This window comes from Pyxicephalus adspersus, chromosome 9 (assembly GCF_032062135.1).
Source record: "Pyxicephalus adspersus chromosome 9, UCB_Pads_2.0, whole genome shotgun sequence".
NCBI lineage: Eukaryota > Metazoa > Chordata > Amphibia > Anura > Pyxicephalidae > Pyxicephalus > Pyxicephalus adspersus.
The window spans coordinates 52,460,614-52,480,075 of record NC_092866.1 but is presented as its reverse complement, the minus strand read 5'-3'; the positions used below and the strand labels follow the sequence as shown (position 1 = coordinate 52,480,075).

The window sequence follows — 19,462 nt, the reverse complement described above, 5'->3', positions numbered from 1 at the left end:
TATGGTAGGGACATTAGATTGTGAGCTCCTTTGAGGGACAGTTAGTGACATGGCTATGGACTTTGTACAGCGCTGCGTAATATGATGGCGCTATATAAATACTGTGTAATAATAATAATAATAATTTATTAGAGCTATTTTCCCTGATAATCCATGGAGACACAATATTTTAAATCTTACTCCAGCCATACAATTTTTCTTTTTCCACTTGAATACAAAGTGGACAGCTTGTGGCAATTGTTTTTTTATTGCAATCAGTTCCTATTTCCTGTTAAGGAAATGTCTCTTCGCTTCCTATTCTGTATTATATGCCTGGATGTTCTACAACTTCTAGGCATATCCTCCCCACAACTGGGTGATAGCTACTCAAACTGCCCTAATAATGTACTGACACTCTAGGTGAATTAGGCCACCTAGTGTATTCTGGATAGAAATGATAAAGCCCTGAAGAAGTGGGCAGGCGAGTTGGGTTGAATATTTTATATATACTATATATATATATATTTTTATATATATTTATATATATATATATATATATATATATATCATTATATTACTCATTAATAAATATCTTTAATACATCATTAAACCTTATGACTATTTGTACTAATTGCACCACCTACCAACATCCCAGGAACACAACCAGGTTCCCAAATTCTGCAATGGAACACCTCCTTCAAGTCAACCTCCTTCAAGTAAAAACCCCTATATAGATGAAAAGTACAACTATGCCATACAACTACCATATTTTACCTGGAAAGAAGGGATGGAATTTCTGTTTATTGGGGACACAGGCTATACCAAGTTTCTTTCCCCACAATTATGAAGGCTGTTTTATTTTCCTCTGTAGTGACATCAGACTGAGCAGCTGGTCTGAGTGTTTTTGTATGCACCATTTATGTATTTATAGATAGTGATCCTATCCCCTCTTAAACATAAATAGATGATACTCTTCTCCAATCCATTTTTATAACTTAGATCCTGGAAGGCTTTTATTAAAAGACAGCTCATCAAAACTGATATTTTAGATTTTGGTAGATACTCATGAGATAAATCCCCTGAAATGTCGTATATTTCTCAGGGATTCTATTGGAGAGATGGCTGAACTTTTGCAGAATAGGGATAAATGAGAATACCTCTGGAATTCTCGAGAACATTTTCTCAAACTTCCATTGGTTCCGCGAAATTTCGGTGAACCGATTTTGCATAACCATCAAAAGATTGAGGAAATTCCCTGTGAATCCTCCTGTTTGCGATCCCCTGGGCACTAAAGGTTAATTAACCTCTAGTGCCGGGGGGTAGCACACTGTCTTCGATAAACTGCATCGCAGTGGAACTGCAACTCCATTGTGAGTTCTTCTGCAGTTCCACTGCGATCCCTGGGCACTAGAGGTAATTAACCTCTAGTGCCCCAGGATCGCAGTGGATTCTCAGAGCTGCAATCATTTGTGGTCGAACTCACCGCAAGATCGAGTTTTAAAAACTCGCTTGCCCATCCCTATTGCAGAACTGCTCCTGGGTGGAGGACTCCCACTATACCCTTTTATTTTACAGATATTGGAACAGCAGGAATATGCAGAGAGGATTGAAAACACTCCAAACTCCTGTATACACAGGAACAGAGTCAGGAAAACCTTTATACCTATATATATATTATATATATATAACCAAGGATTGATTCTGCAAACTATGCCTTGTCAAAAGCTAATATATCATGTACAACATCCCATTACCAATTATTTACCTTTCTCTGCTTTCTGCAGTTTCAGAATCCTAACAACATGTTAATGTTTAGTAAAACATTATATTATTTTATTTTCCCACTGCTGAATCATGACAGTACAATTTATTTCTGGCTTCTGAGGCTTCACAGTGACATTTCTGCTGTTAGTGAGTTTGTTGCCAACAAGTACAGCCAGATCCAAAATAAACTTTATTTTTCCATAAGTTATATGTTACATGTTTTGCTCATAAAAGCTTCTCTTTATATTTTCCATATTAGACTTCTCGATATTTAGTGTTTGCTCTGGTTGAGCCTATCCATATGNTTTTATTCATTACATCATTTTTTTTTCTCTAAACAATGAAATAGTGCAACCCTGAGTGAAATGCCATTGTTTTTATTGAAAACCTACACAGCTCTAACCAACAATAAACCTTGCAATGAGGGTAGATAACGAAAATCTGTACTGGCAGAATAGGGAGGCAACCATTGCTGACTTTCGTTCTGAAATTGTTGATTTTCTGTCTTAAATGCTATTCTAAAGGCTTCAGTAATGTTTAATGCACAGTCCTGGGTCAGGTATGTAATCTTAGGGTTCACCTCACTCACTATGATAGTGGCTGATAGTATGGAAGCCAGAAACAGCCAGGCAATTAATATTCTTATAAGAGATCAGCAATACCAGCATTATGTTTTATTCAATACAGGTTTCTTTGCTGTGTAGAAATGCACAGACGTGTTCAGTGTATACTTACCTTCTTTTAATGCCTTCAGGAAATTCATGGGATGCACTTTGTTCTCCTCCTCTTTAGATGTTGTCTTAGTGAAGGTTTTCAATGAGGGCATTGCTAATTTAATGATTTCAACACTTTCCATGCATCTTTACAATGTGCCAATTTAGGATTACATGGTAACACCCATGACTCACTGTATGTCCTCAGTCTTCAAGGTCTTATAGTCTTTGTATCACTTAACCCAGAAGTCTGAGGACATCTTGTGGTGGAGAAGAGGTACTGCAAACTTTTGCATAAAAACAAGGATTCTTGGTTTACATATATTGAAATGCAAGATTAGGTTGGCCAGTTGTCCCATAGTGATCTCATTCTGGTTAACACCTGCATATGTATTTGGGGTGTGTTTTATGTAAATGAGCTACATGAATTTGAGCATAGACATCTCTGCTTTAAATTTTCTTACCAGTACATAGGTGACTTGCCAAGTTAGCAGTATTCTTTGTTCTGCCGCGCCCCCCAACCATTTACACACGTGAAGTTAACCAACAATGCAAAGGTGATGGTAAGTTGTGCGTGATCACAAAAATGAAGGTTCACACGTGCGGTAAGTATGTAGATGTGATTTTGTTACTCTTATTTATAGGCACTGGTGATAAAAAAAAAGTGCCTCCACTTACATCCACATCCTCGTTCATCTCCACCCCAGGATCACTGTCCGTCTTGACAGATCTCTGCTGTATGACCTGATTGTGGAAAACAGAGCTGAGCGGATTGATAGACCAGGGTGGGGGGGGCGATATTTAGATATATATTTTAGTTGTGGATAGAGTAGGAAAGGAGTAAATCTCCCCCGTGAAATTGGAAGAAAAATGCAGCACTGAATAGGCTTTATTTTTGTTCAACAGGATGTTGCAAAACATTTCTTTTGGAACAGGGATATCACCTGTTCCTGGGGGATGGGTATAGTTCCAGCTAAGTTCCGCCTGGTCCAGCTACGTTCGGCAGCCGAACATGAACTGAAACAAGTGATATACTCAATCCTCAGCAATAGTTTGTTGTACAGTTCCTCCCAATCCAGATTTTGATCCTTAATTAATCTGGACCTGATGAAGAGGGATCTATCCTGCCACTGAAACGTGTTGGTGCATCTTGTTAAATACAAAGCCTTCTGTATTAAAATATGCTTACCCACCTGTTCACAATTTTAAACTCACCTTTCCTCGCTCCATTGCTGGTAGTCCTTTTCCTGGTTCAGGATCTTCAGCTATCTTTATTTGCCAGGCTAGAAGGATGTAATTCCCATGCATGTGCATGGTAGTTCATTTATACCTGGCAGCCAGCTTTGACGGAATTATGCTGTTGTGCATGCGCAGCTCAATGTACATTATGAAGAGGATAGTGAACAGACAAGTATGTTTGCTTTATTGCAGAATGGAAATAGCCTTCAATAAATAACTTACCACTTGTAATTTTTTTATAGCAGTGGTCACCAACCAGTAGTCCACTCCACGAAGAAAATTTTGGTGGTCCACAGAAAAACTTGGACATTGTTTGCATATTATAAATAAAATAAAAAAATTATATTGTAATAAATTCTTATATTCTGAGTGACAATTTTCGCCCTTATATTGCACTAAATTCACACACTGTACTAGAGACAGAAAAACAAGAGAGGCGAAGCATGACGTCAATGTCTTAAGTTGTATGAGGCAACCGTTGCCGAGCCGTATGCTTCAGTATTGTTTCCACCATTACAACAGTCACCGAGCTCCGCGAATACTGATTCTCATCCGATTGTTTTTCTTTGTGTATTTCACAGATGCTCTTTTAGGTAAGTACAAACTTAAATGTGTATTTTCTTTAACTGTTATATTTAATGGCATCAAATAGTTTGAATTTGATAGCTATCATCTCTTATAGACATAGGTCATAGATTGGAACAAAATAAACCCATATTGAGTGAGAAAAAGCAAATGAATATTTGGCATTTCTTTAGTAATACCAAAGATTATGCAACTAATGATAATAGTAACGCGGGATTTGAAATTATGAATTTAGTGGTCCGTGAGGTCTGTAAGGTTGGTGACCGCTGTTTTATAGTTTCACTTAAACAACGCAAGATCTGAAATGCAGCGCCTTATATCAACTAATTAGAAAATACCTTTCATTGTCCTGAAATTACTATGATAGTGTACTATAAAAGACTAATAGTTGACAGCTAAAGGTAAAAGGGAATATTATTGCCCATCCTTGTTACAATAGTTTGTATTCCCTTTGCAGTATACAAAGCCCTGCTAATGTCGTGGAAACTTGGAAATTAGTAACAAAATGGTTACACTCATGCTAGTTTCCAACTGGCTGACTTGAAAACATTTTCCGGCAATTTTAAAATAAATTGCCATGATTATTCCACTCTAAGTAAGTAGGAAAGCTTAACCCATTCTTACCTTATCTCCTTTAGTCCAGATTACAGTTGGTGCTGGATCTCCAGAAATGGGAACGTCAAGGCGCAGTTTATTGCCAGCAACCACAACAATGGTGTCAGCGTTTCCAGACATACAATCCAGTTTAATTTTTGGTGGCTCTGTAGGAGAAAAATATATTTAAAGGCATAATCAGGCAAGTGACATTATAATAAGGTCATCAGTGATAAATTAAACAGCTGCTACAGACCAAATTTAGGACTTTTGTGGGGCTTTACATTAAAAAAAATGTATTTTATGTATTATATTTAATTTATTTTTTGTGTATGTTGAATATTCGCTTATATGACATTTAATAATCCTATCTAGATCTGTTCAATCTTTCTAATTGTTCTCATTGCTCTTTATGAAATTGTGAACAACTGAAAGTTTTATTGTTTTTATGAAATTGTGTGCTATGTTTAGGTATATTTTTGTTATATAAATAAAATCAGTATTTTTAAGTGTATAGCCTGCAGAACTCTCTTGTTCAAAAAACCCGTTCACATGTAGGTTATGTAAGTGGGCTCTCCTCCTATCACAGAATATTCCCTGCAGATTTTGTAGAGAACTGCCCCAGGGACATTGGAGGCACCTCACCATAATTATTTATGAATAAAAAATGCAGCAGTAAGTATTTGCTCTACATTATAAATGTCTTACATACAAGTCAGTACGTGTATTTCTCTTACCTTGTCTGGGGACAAAGTCAATCTTCACCTCTGGTGGAGAAAGAAAAAGGATATGATGAGATTTGTGTAATTAAAACACTCTTAAATTAATTCATTGACTTAAACATTAAGGATGCAAATTCCGGTTCCTCCTGGGAGCATCTAAGCCATGGATGTAATTCCATTGCAAGCATCCAACTATAAAGTTCCAAGTTTGCCACTCATTTATTACTTTTATGGGATCATCCTAGAAGGCATTTCAACTTTCAAACTTTTTATGTCCACCAAGGGCTGTCTAAAGCTGTCCTCTGAAGTACTACAAGTTGTTCTAGATCTTCCAACTTGAATGATGTCACTTAACCCAGAAAACTAAAGAAAGGTTGTTAAAGTGTATATGTACAAATCTTCATTTATTATTATAGCAATGATGAAGAAGCAGAGGGACCCCTGAAATGTATAGGTTTAGGATATCCATATTCTCAATTAAATCTCTCCATGTTTACTAGTGTTCTAGGTGGATAGACAGAATTCCGCACTTCCTGTGGGGATAGCAGGACTTGAAGTGGGCATGAACTCTATTGGGGTAGATATTTTTTTGCTGGCTCTGTCTCTATTGAAACTCTTCCTATTTACTGTGTGGTCACTATGACCTGGACCTTTCTAATGAGGACATAAACAGCAATCAGATCCCATAGCAGTTGTTTCAAAGAGAGGACAGGTTTAGAGTCACTATCAGGTTTTCATTGCAGTGTGTTTCCATTGATGAGATTCACCTTAATATTCTGAGACTAGAAGTAAACAGAATATCGCTCTTTGCATCCAATGTTAGGATGCTCCTTTACTTGCTGTGCAGATACTAGTCAGGAAGAAAGGAGATATATCCCTTATCCTAGCTCTGCCAAATTTACACTTTAAGAAGAAAATCATTTGTGGTTTTTTACATCATATATGGTCAGCTATGGTCTGGGCTTTCCTATAGATCTTTATTCTACCGTTGAAAAACTGTAGTAACTGAGCTTACCCATAAAGTGCAGTTTAGCAGAAAGATTGAAGGCAAATCCATTGGGAATGAAGGAATAATCTCCTTCGTCTGAGGCTACCACATCATCAATGGTCAGTTTGTGCACCCTACAGCCAGAGGAAACATTGATAGATAATCAGCCTACTAAAACACTTTAAATAAACAAAATGATGCTTCTGATGATGTTTACAGCAAACCTGTCATCACGGAGGCCGTGTGCCATCATTGGTATAGTACTTTAACAAGTATTAAACACATACAGTTATATTTTGATAACCAATTAAATGTGTTCCAGTATATTTGTAGATTCTTATGATATAAATAAATGCATAGTATATAGGGGTAAAAAAATAACGTATCGAAAAAATCATAAACATGTTTCTCTGATATGGCCAATTATGTCTCTATCAAGAATATTTACAAAAGTTAAGAATAGTTTTTTTATAAGATGTTTGGGTGGACTAATGTTAGGTTGCGAGTTTGGATCGAACCTTCCAATATGGCTGATTTTGATCCTGTCATTGGGAATCACTTCCTTTCCGTTCTTCACCCATATTCCAGTGACAGTTTCGTCGGATACCTCACACTTAAAGACGGCCTGTTCCTTGGCCTTGACAGTAAGGTCGGCCACACCCTGCAGGACCTCCAGTTTCTTTTCTGGAAAGGAGATAATGAAGGTTACATAGGATGGTGACATCAAGAGCTTATGTTCTGTAGTGTAAGTCACCATGTCATACAAGAACATTCACCATATAGTTTTATTCACCTGATCTCTTACACAGTTTACACTGTGTATGTCCAAAGCCCTACAATGTGAAGTATTATGCTACTGTGCTGACCGTGGGGTAACAGATTGAGTTTTGAAAGCTTCTGGGAGATATTAAAGAATATATATATATCATTGTGATTATAAGAGATTATGTTGATATATCCAGAAGCTTTGGGAGCTGCAGAATAAACATCACATGAGATTGTTGCCGAATAATTTATTCTGACTGTGCTACACAGCAGTTTTTTGTAATTGTTTTTTTTTTATTGATATAAATAGAACAGTATATTTTTATTATTATTGGAGTGATTTAAAGTCCAATAAATCCTTATGGTTTTAGGGGGAAACTATAATAAAAAAGCCTTTTACAACAGATAGCAGATTGACATTTCATTGTTCACCACCTTTAAAGAAAATGATGCCTCTTTTATAATTCCACATTTATAAAGGGGGGATCAGATTCTAAACAATGATGATCATTGCTAGTCACTGTACTGTATTTACACAAACATGGTGACATCAGACACTCCATTCCCTTTAATGACTGCAAATTGAAATAGACTACAGGGTCCATTTAATTCTATTGCAATTGTGTTGGCTACATTTGAAAAGTGATGATCAGGGTGTTTGAACAAACAGTGCTAATCTCCTTTGTGGCCTATGACATTCCCCATTAAATCCTAACTATTTCTTGTGCCAGCAAAAATGACAATAAATAATAAGATCACTGGTTCATTCATGAACTGGACATCTTTTTGACAATGTGACAATTATGTCAGCTAGTCACATCTTCTATAAATTGGGAGATCACAACTGTGCTGTAATTTCTGTATATTGTTGGTACTTTTTGGTGATCAGCATGAATTACATAAATAGGACTCTGAGGGTTTGCACATTATGACAATATTGAGGATAAATTAAACAGCTACTTTTAAGAGTAAATAAATAGGTTTACTTAGTGTCTTACCTTCCTGCTTTTGCCGATAGTTACCATCACAGCAAAGCACCAGCCTGCTATTCACCCCACAGTGAGATTCCTGGTACTTTTAAGTATGGAGGAGCATATGACTGTCTTGCCATGATCCTACGATGCCATACTGGGTACATAATTTGCTAGATTTTTGTGTGGTTCACAGCCTTACATAGGGCCTTTTCACTTGGCCAACTTTGAATGTCAACAGCCTGATCACAGGTTCACATTAAACTTAGAAATCCCATAACAGTGGTTTTGGTTTAGTGCAAGTTAGTTGCTTTAATTACAATGAATGCTAGCTACCTATAAACTTGTCTTGTGCAGACTTTCCTGCCATTGGCCCAGGCTGCCTTGTTCCTCAATAAGTGATCTTCAATATATTCAATTATCATTACTAATCCTGACACTTAGGCTACATACACACTTGCAATGGTTCTGGTCAGGTAATCGACTCAGGGCTGATATCGGATGGGAATCTGGCTTGTGTACAGTGCTCGTCGTGCGAAGGACCATCCTGGCGGTTCTATGGACGATGAACGATCATAATAAAAATAAAGGGGGGAGAGCGCAGCAGGGTGTCGTGAAGGTATCGTGAAAAATCCTTTCCAACGACAATTATTGCCCGTGTGTACGTAGCCTTAGCTGGACTTTCAAACACTGAAGTTACTTTGAACCATGAGATCAGCTAATTACACTGATTCTGTACCACCTACTTACCCAATAATACGGACCTTTTACCACCAGCTCAACCACTGACACTCAACTTGCACCATCAGTTTAGCGACTGACACTTCTCTTGCACCATAAACTCAGCCAAGGACACCTACTATGGACTTTCAGCTCCACCAGTGACACTTATCTTGCACCATCAGCCTAGTCACTAATGCCCACCTTGCACCATCAGCCCAGCCACAGACACTTACTAGGGTTACACCATGAGCTCAGCCACTGACACTCAACTTACACCATCGGCTAAGCCACTGACCTTGCACCATCAGTTCAGCCACGGAGTCTCCTCCATTGGTCTTGACGGTGTAGTTGCCGCTGTCCTCCAGTGTAGTCTCATTAATATAAAGGTAATGCTTCTTTCCATCTTTTTTAAAGCGATACTTAAAGGTTTCTTCCCTGGTCAGCTCCACCCCATCCTTCTCCCTATAGGAAACATGTCAAGATTTATTTATAACAAGCAACACATTTATTCATAACCTGCTAAATAAAATATAATTTGTGAATAATATTATATTATTGACCCCCTTTATCCAAAATCCATGTTTCAGTTTTAGGTGATCCTCAACAGGCTAATTTTAGCACCTGAGCACAATGTTTATTTGTTCATCCATGTATCTGTGTACCTATCAAATATGTTAACTCATGCTTGGCGTTGTATTTTTCTAAATGAGCATGTCTCTTTGGTGTCATTTGCCTAAAACTCTACAAAACACTAATACCATTTACTGACTTGCACATTTTTCAATATCACAAAGTCAAATATAGAATATAGAACTTTGGTTCTAAAGAAAGAGGAAGAATACGCAGCCGGATTATATAAATTTACACACGCACACACAGTGTAAGTAAAAGATTTTATTTTATTTCCCTTATGATATTTTACTAAACTCATTTAAGAATATTTGCTATATATTTGGAACCCATCTTCTTAAGAAGAATATGTTTGATTGCAATCTATATATTTGATTACACACATTTTGAGGGATGTTAATACATTCTTTATCATATATATATGGTTTGACTGATAAATGAATGGATTATTCAGGTACATAACAAACTATTAATACCATGCTCTTTTTCTTTTCTGAACACTTTAGTTTGTGTCTAATAAGCTCTGATATCACCTGATATCAGCCAATTTAGGCGAAACGCATTGGGAATGAGACTTGTTGTGTGACCTGGGAAAATTCCTAATGAAACTGTGTGTATAAGAAAATAATTTTTGAGTTGACTGTATTTGGTTGTTTTAGAATATTGAACACAATGTGATTTTATACAAATTGATCTGATACTAGGTATCAATATATGTAGAAAATTATGAAATAAAGTGAATAATTTTATCAGTTTAAATGTAGTGCCTTTAAAAGCCTCTCTTTTCTTCCCCTCACTTGTCTTCCCCAATTGATAGAATATAGAAATGCAGAATTAATTGAATCCCTAGGTAAGATGCCATGAAATGTCAGTAGCTAATACAAAAAACAATGCAGTACCTTTTTTTCATGCAATTGGTTTCTGCCCTCTGGTTAGAAAGTTATTAATTTACATTTGTAGTTCCTGTGCTCATGCACTAATATGATTGTGTCCTGCAGGTGGCGTTCTGACACCAGTATGTATTAAAATAGAAGATCATTTTATTCATATATTTCAGCTTTATCTCAAATGCAGAGATGGAATATACATGTTCTCATTCTAGTTCTGAATACTAAGCAAATCTTTCCAACAGGAAAAATGAATCATTCATTTTTTCATGGCTGATGTATTATGGTCAGGAAAATATTTATAAAGGCAACCTCATGAACATATCTTTAGAGAATCCTTCAAATATAATTGTAATGTAAGTATTGCATAGCTAACTACAGCTTTCTGCTACCCTTTATACATAGGTACACTCTGTCAATCTGCAGCAGCTAGAATATAGGGCCTGATTTATTAAAACTCTCCAAGGCTAGAGAGGATACACTTTCATCAGTGAAGCTGGGTGATCCAGGAAACCTGAATGGGTCTGGTCCAGGATTCAAAACATTTGCTAGCAAAAAGCAAATGACTTTGAAGAAATCTATTAGGTTTGCTGTATCACCCAGCTTTACTGATGAAAATGTATCCTTTCCAGCCTTGGCGAGATTTCATAAATCAGGTTCATATACAGAGAGGATGGGGCCCTATGCAATACAAGAACATTGGTTGCCCAATTCATTTATTAACATTAATAGGGATCACAAAATGCATAGTTTAGCTTGTGAATAATCAGGCTATTCAGATTCTAAGAATGGAACGGGTCATGTGATTTCTTGTCAACCTTCAATGAAGTAAAGTGTAAGGTTTAGCAACAAGTGCTCCTTATCTATCTGGACAGCTTTAGGTTTATAATCCTAACGTAGATCAAAAATATTTAAAATGTTGACATAAATACCAAGTTAAACATACAATAACCCCCTAAATACATTGACCTGCTTGCCTTGCTTTTGCAGAATGGCTAATGGTGTTCAGTGTCCAATAAAAAGACTATGCGGAGTAGAGTAAATGGGAATCCCTTTGAACTCTGGTCATTGAAAGTTTTTGTCTGTTTTAGGCTCAATAAAACTATTTTATTATAGATGCACATTCAATGAAATGCTTAGTAAAGTACATAAAGGCTTATTTTACCCAGATTATAATTTTGTGTTGGAGAGTGTAGGGAATAGTTTAAAACTTTTTGTTTGTCCCCCCATTGTACAGATTTCCATTGATAGAAAGTGAATCAAGGATTGCCCAGTAGGGTCAATGGAGACGGCACATCAGCAACACACCAACATGCTTGATTAAATCCTTTATTTGTTATATTCAGAACTGGGTTGTTTTGGGGAAAGACCCCATCATCAGAAAGTCACTACCGCCTGCTGTGGCCCTGAAATGTCCCAGTTCTTTATGTAACCAATAAATGCTCTTAGTAAGCATATTGGTGTGTTTGTAATATATCACCTCCAATGAATGCACTTGCAGTGGCACCATCTTTTGTTTTATTTGTTAAATTTAGATCTGGGATGTTTGGAGCTACAACAAAAACCCCTTCACTACTGGTCCTGAAATGTCTTATTTCATAACATGATACATAAAGGTTCTTAGAGCATGTTGGTTGATAGAATTAAGTATTGGCAGAGGTTTTATCACTACAGCTCAGAATTGCCACAATTGGAACACATATAGCAATAGAACAAAATGCTTACTGATGCTCTAAGCCATACCCACTGTAATAAACATTTTGGCTGGAGTTTGGCTTTAAATTTAGCTGACACAGTATATCATAAGGGAGCACAGAATGTTCCTATTTGAATGTCCTGACAAGGAAAGGATGACAAGTTTGTTGTCAAACCAAGTGACAGTGGATGAGCGTCTGGCTGAAGAAGGTTCTAGGGGTCCATTCAAGGTGCCCTTCACAGGGAATTTTGCTGACACAGCAGCACCTATCACTCTAAGCCTATGATGTCTGGAGATACACTTTGGCAGCTGTCAGATGACATAGCTGAGATGGTATCCTTAGCTTTACAAGTTTAGTTTGGGAGCAGTTAGGCCTCTCCAGAGAGATGCTATTTTAATGCTGAAACCTATCCTCTGCTGTAATTACAAAGCTGTAAGAGGGTTTGTTAAAATTCCAACACTTCCTCAGAGACGAGAAAGCCTCTATCTTTGGAATGTGAGTGCTGCTCCTCAGCCTAAAAAATAAGGGCAATGATTTCCAGAGTCATAATTAAGACATAGGGTGTAAACACGATCGGTGAGTGTAGGCTCCAGTTGCGAAGTGTCAAATTGTCAAGAGGACATGATGGTTGGAAGCTACAGAAAGCCCGATTGCCAAGATGATAAGCTTAATTAAAGCATCCTTTTTCTCATGCCAATGTTTACATAAGCTGCGCTAAATGTGAACTATGCAGCTTATAAACAAACTGCCCATTTATTATCAGTGAATGTAAACTGTTCAATTCTGTCTCCATAGATCCATTGGGGGCCAGTATCTTGCCACCAACATAAAGAAAGTAAAATGTAGCTGTCAATCACTGTCTAAACATCAGACCCCCCTAACCTTCCTTTAATGGTTATGTGTCACTGCTCTCTGGGAGAGGAGACCAGGGAGAGGTCAGAGATAGAGATTGGGACTTCTTGACGTTGAATTGGGCTGTTGACATTGAATGTGCATTATCAGTAACCGTTTTATGTGCTGCACCTTTTAGGGAATGAAGGGCTGCGCAGAAACAACTAATGCAACAGATTATAAACTAAAGAGAATAATTAAAAATGGTCATGAGAGAAACATGGAGGCTGCTACACTGTTGACCATCAATAGCTTGAATAACTGACCTGGGGAAGGTATACCTATCAGGACTTCTGACTAACTTCCTTTTCTGTGATAGTGACTACAATTATTAAAGCCACTGGGTCAACATAAGGGACTTTGTTGACAACCTTTGGGCTTGTGTTGACAGTGTCCATTTGATAAACTTCTAAAATCATTCACAATATATTGACAAGTGCATTTTACGTGCAACTGATCTGCATCTGACCTGCTTCAAGTGAGATTTTCATTCACATAGACTTGTATTAAAGAGAACAAAAGCTTATTAACACAAGGTCCCCTTTTCAAAAGGTCAGCAATGGTGGCTCATCATCAATTTCTAAGATAAACCCTACCTATCCCGGGCTGCTAGCAAGTAGAAAAACAATCTACAGTCCATCCTTATTGGAATAAATGGCACCCAGTTACACAAAGATCTTAATGTTAGCTGTTGTCCTTTGCTCTCTCCTCGTCATCATATTTGTATTCAACATACTGTCTTGTTCTTCTAAGTTTTACTGTACAAGAACCTTATTAAAATGTCAAATATGAGTACTAGTTGAACGAAAAAAAATACCCATAATAAAGAATGAATTAATAGAAAACTATACTTGTATGTGACTTTTAAAGTTGCCTGGACTGCTTGAAACTGCTTGTGCTTTGGATATTGATCGACTCACCATTTCACCTGTGCTCCGTCCTCTGATACCTCGCACACAAATTCTACTCTCTCCCCCACCATCACCACTTGATCTTCCAGTGGTTGCAGAATCTGAACAGGTGGCTCTGAAAGTAGAAATGACAGGTTACAATATGTTTTTTTGTTAGAGTATTTTTGAAATAGCCTAATTTTGTCTATTTTATTGAAAAGCCAACTTCAGCCAAAACATTTTTGTTTTGTAAGGAAACTACACTAGTTTATTACTTAGCTTAAAGGGTAAAAGGGAAGCTACTGCATGCCCATCAAATGCTATCTTGGTTAATAGGGTATTAAGCACCCAGTGTTAGTCCCTTGATACCCATTTACCAATATCAATATATAAAACTGTACACCACTAGATTTAAAAAATCAATATGTTGCTATTTGTTTTACTAATTGGGGTTACAATCACTAAGAAAATTACCTTGTTTGGATATTCTCTTTTCGCTTACATTGCATTTCATCCTTCTAGCTCAGCTACATTGGGAATTTATTCTTCTTCTAATAGTTCAATAATAAACATATACTGTCTTATGTAACAAGCTATGAGGTTCCCATGTCTTGAAAAGCTGATACCTTGTCAGGGACATTCACTCCATATCTGAAACTGTCCCCGTAAATTATAAAAGGACAGCAATATCCACATAGATTCAAATATCTTTAGCAGCACATCATCACCCTATCAAGTTAAATTCTAAACTGACAAGCTAAATTTATTTAGATGGTTATATGTGTTTCAGCAGAGCTAGCAGATGAAAAAAACATTAATGTACTCTGATGAAGTTGTAGTTTAGGGTGACCTAGTTAAAGAATTACCAAAAAAACAGATACAAAAGAACATGGGTACAAACATAGGTGTATATTTGTCTAGGCCAGGTAATGGAACACAATATTAATTGAAGCTACAATGAATATTGTTCATTACTCATTGTTCTTTTCTTTACTTTATGTAACCAAGAGCTAGGCAAGAATTACAAGAACAATATGATTTAAGCCATTTGCCTGAGCCAGGACTCTCAGGAAGAAATAGTTTGGTTATAAATCTTTCACTGCAGCCAAGAAACCATGGAGAAATGGTTTGGTTCAACGAAGACTCTTGGGTACAAATACTCTGGACCCACAATGTTCACTATAGTATGGGCTCCTGTAGAAAAATGGTTTGGTCCACTACTCTACCCTACAGGCAGAACTCCTGTGGCTCTGACTCACAATCCTTACAACAGTCAGTACTCCTGAAGAAATATGGTTTAGTCCAACATTGCATGAGAATGAGAAGACAATCTGTGACTCAGCTTATGTTTGATGATCTGGCCATTGGAGAATAAAATTTCAAATACTTCCTGCAGTCATACCTTTGACGAACAGTTCAGTGAAGCACTTCTCATCTCCAATCACACACTGATAAGCAGCGTCGTCTGCCAGGGAACAGTTGTTAATTGTCAGGATCCTCTTATTGCCAATATTCTCAAAAATGTACCTTGACAATGTAGAGAAATAGACATAAGCGTTATGTATTCCTGGAAGAATGCTAAAAACATAATCTATGTTTGAACTAAAAATGTTATAGTAATGTAGTAATGTGTGCCCCTCTACTTACTTTAGCACATATATATATATATATATATATATATATATATATATATATTACTCCCCACTTTGTATTAGGACCCTCTAAACATCATGCTCTTGTTACCCCTAATGCTTGACACAATTTTCTTTCAGTGTTATTTCAACATTATAGCAATTCTTTGAATATTGATCACAGCACAAACATCCTTTGATTTTTAAAGTATTTGTCTAATCGTTCCAAAATATTCCACAGTATATGGTAGCTGTAGTCCTACTTAACAGAACCCATGGTTTCTATACACTGTCTGTTAATGCACAACAAGCCAGAAATTTTTTTTTTAATGATTTATCCAAAACTGTTCTGTAGGGTTAAGATCAGGCCTCTGGTGCAGGTCACTATACTCTACACCAGATTGGTAAAATTAAATCTTTATGAAAATAACTTTGTATAAAGGGTCACCACCATGCCTATGATAAAAGTGTGCGATTGTCCAAAATGTGTTTTTATGTTGTACCAATAGCAGGACCTTTTCCTGAACACCTGAATTCATTAATTCAACTTTAACTTGTGTATCTGCTATAAACCAGAAAAGGTGTCCTAGTATCTCTAGATGATGAACTATTTCTTTTTTGAATTTTTTGGAAGCAATGCAAAGCAAAATACATTGAACCTAATATATATTTAGCTATATAGATGTTGGTATCCATTTCTTGGGGACAACTTTCCTATCAGCCAGACCTTCTCTGAGCATGTTCAGAATTTTTACACATCCTTACAGGTTAAAGGATACTTGCAGTCTGGGAAATATGTAAGCTACCATTACTGACTACCTTATACAAATGCTAGATGCTTGGCTGTTCCTGCTTTCGATACTCTCTGAGTAACTAGCACAAGACAAATATGAAGTACACAAGGAGTAAAGTCAGAAAAGGATCTGTATACTTGATCCAGGTCAGTGGCTCACATCTAAATTAGGTGAATCAGCATTACAGACAGTAAATTAGCATTTGCAGAAGGAAAGTCAACATTCCCAGGATGTGTATACCGCACAGTATATGTCTCCTTGTATAGATCCAAGCTTTGTGCACCTGCCTCGGCAATTACAAAATATTTTACTTAATGAGAACCCATACCAGTTCATGTTTTCAAACTTTCTGTATTTTTTATTATTTGCTCAATGAACCTTTCCTTCCTTTTTTATTATTTACTTCATTTATGTAACTTCCCTGTCTGTGCTAACAGGTATCATGTAGATAGATAGTCCTGCCAAGGGATTTGTACATGTTCAGTTCTGCGATTGATACAAATATTTCACATACCATATCTTTGCCTGCTTTTTGTCAGGAAAGAAACGCTACAGCTGCACTATATACAATTTGCTCCTCTTTATCGCTGGAGTATGACTGGACAGTGAAGGAGAAACAGTATACATTTAACGCAATTGATTGGCCCTTTATTTCGCACCTTCCTTCCTTGACTGATAACTTTTTTTTATAGACAGTTAAATGGGGATGATTCCAGGCCAAATGTAGGTACTTAAACATGTATTTAAAATAAATATTCATTTATGTATTATTGAACAAAGTTAATGTTCTTAGGACTTTTTTCATAAGATCAAATGTTAGAGAATTTTACCTTCTAATCAAAAGTTCTTAAAATATGTTTGTAGCCTAAGAACATTTGATCCTAAAATAAAATAGTCTAAGTAGATTCACTCAGAGGAGAAAGTCCTTTAAAGTTCAAGGGGGTCATTGTATCAAACCCATTAAGGCCTGATGATAAGATGATGAGTAGTTTCTGTCTGTGAAATGTCAAGACTTATGAGTGTAGCTGTCAGAGATGTATGATAGTGAATTTAAATGGGTTTCCTTTAAAGTGTTCCCTATCCTTTAATTACTGAAAACATCTGTGTTGACTTATTAGCTGATTACATCTAGCTGTCAGCTTCAGCCTTTGCCGGCAGCTCCCTATGGAGAGAGATGGGTATATGTGCCTGGAGTTGGTTCAAGAAAGGTTTTAGCAAAAGGACTTTGAAGTTTACTAAACCTGATGTGTGAGTCAAATCCTAGTGAAGTTTATTAGAAGTAAATTCTCTGGGACAAATGTTCTTAGGGCTCATTAACATGTTTGAACCTATGTTCATGTTAATCATTGCTGGGTACTGTGTTATTTGAATAGGTTGGAAAACACATTGCAGTGGTCCGAAAATCAGGCTGCATTATTTTGGAGAGTGAACCACAATGCACTGTATTGCAGTGCAGGTTAGTTGTGGTGTTATCCATTTGACCTGATTTAAAGGTCTCCAAAACTGGTGAAAATAGACTATTTTAGGAGAACCTGAGTGATCCAGCAAATTTAGAATGGATTTCCTTAAACATTCACTATTAGTTCACAAATGTTTTCAGTCCTGAATCAGATCCATTCCGGGACTGCTGGGTCACCCAGGTTCATCCATGATAGTCTATCTTCTCTAGTCCTGCAGAACTTTAATTTTTCAGGCCCATTACTGTATATCCCGATATATAAATTAGGCATTTCTCTTCTGAAATAATATTCTTAGATAATTCTTTATCCAATACTGTTTAAATGATATGAGCAGCACTAGACACAACATAAATTTTGCAAACATTCTCATATGAACATTTATTCGTATGAACATTCAAACTGTTCTCGAATATTCATATTTGTAAGGTTTTGGCCATTTGGGGGGGGGGGGGGGGTACACAGTACTGTAATAGTCATTGCAGTGATAATTTGTTTAATCCTATAATTTTTTTTATTTTAAAAACACATTTTGCACTCAAATGCAAAATTAAAGAAAATATAAAAACACTTACTTGCTGATGTTTATATCCCAGATTTATAAAAGTTCATGATGACATAGTAGGAAAATGTAATATATGAAAAAAGAAAAGAGAAAAGAAACTTGATATAAAAGACAAACTTCAGAACATATACATCATGATATATGAACTATAATTATTTGTAAACACCTGAAAATTTTTACACAGGAACGCAAAAACCATTTCTAACCATGTTCTTTATTCACATTTGTGACAGCTATACATACTAAAGTGTATGTCTTGAATATAATTGTCTTCATACAAACAATAGAAGTTCAACAAATAGAACAATAGAAGAACTGTTCAGCTTTAGGCTGATGTCACATAGGTGACTGCTACTAGTGACACATTGCCATTGTGTCAGAGAGTCCTTCACTTACCTTTGCTCCCTCAATAGCCCCAAATGCCACCAAATCTCACTTGCTAATGAAGAGTAGCAAAAGAAAGAGATTTTGTTGACCCAACTAGTAAGAAAGTACTTTCCTAGAGACTGGCAAGTCGTCTATTATTGATCTTGACAATGGCCAGTAGCCAACACAGCCCTTAGCTTATGGACTACAAACCAAATTGCAAAATCATTTTTTTTCATCATCAAATTTTTTCTTGTGTCACTGAATATTTACAGATTGGCTTCCTGATGTAACTGGTGGTAAAAAACAACAAGATTATGATTTATATGGGAACTGACATTTGATAGGTGTGATGCAGAGTCATGTCATCTGTTAGAACTGTTTATATGAGATATTTTTTGTAGTATTCTGAGTTGGTACATGAGTTAAGTTATGGTATAATCATAATGCTGAATGTGTCATGTAGGAATATTCTGAGATGATTCTGTGATTTCGGCTAAATTGATATTACTGCAAACTTGTAATTTTGCCATCAGCGCAATTTTGCAAACAGGAAATTCAACTTTGCTCATTGAGCTACTAAGGAATTGTATGGATAAAAAATCAACATT

At 36.5% G+C, this 19,462-nt stretch overlaps 1 protein-coding gene across 1 annotated transcript in view; it reads right to left on the bottom strand.

The window, feature by feature from the left end:
• The window catches only part of MYBPC3 (myosin binding protein C3), a 74,179-nt gene that overhangs the window by 24,221 nt on the left and 30,496 nt on the right, over positions 1-19,462 (bottom strand). Inside the window, exons 11-19 of the mRNA XM_072421546.1 lie at positions 18,922-18,924; positions 15,441-15,565; positions 14,069-14,174; positions 9,339-9,505; positions 7,103-7,268; positions 6,612-6,718; positions 5,612-5,641; positions 4,905-5,041; positions 3,135-3,200 (exon numbers count right to left, since the gene is read on the bottom strand). Of these exons, the coding sequence (XP_072277647.1) occupies positions 3,135-3,200; positions 4,905-5,041; positions 5,612-5,641; positions 6,612-6,718; positions 7,103-7,268; positions 9,339-9,505; positions 14,069-14,174; positions 15,441-15,565; positions 18,922-18,924 (907 nt within the window). The remainder of the gene's footprint in view (positions 1-3,134; positions 3,201-4,904; positions 5,042-5,611; positions 5,642-6,611; positions 6,719-7,102; positions 7,269-9,338; positions 9,506-14,068; positions 14,175-15,440; positions 15,566-18,921; positions 18,925-19,462) is intronic.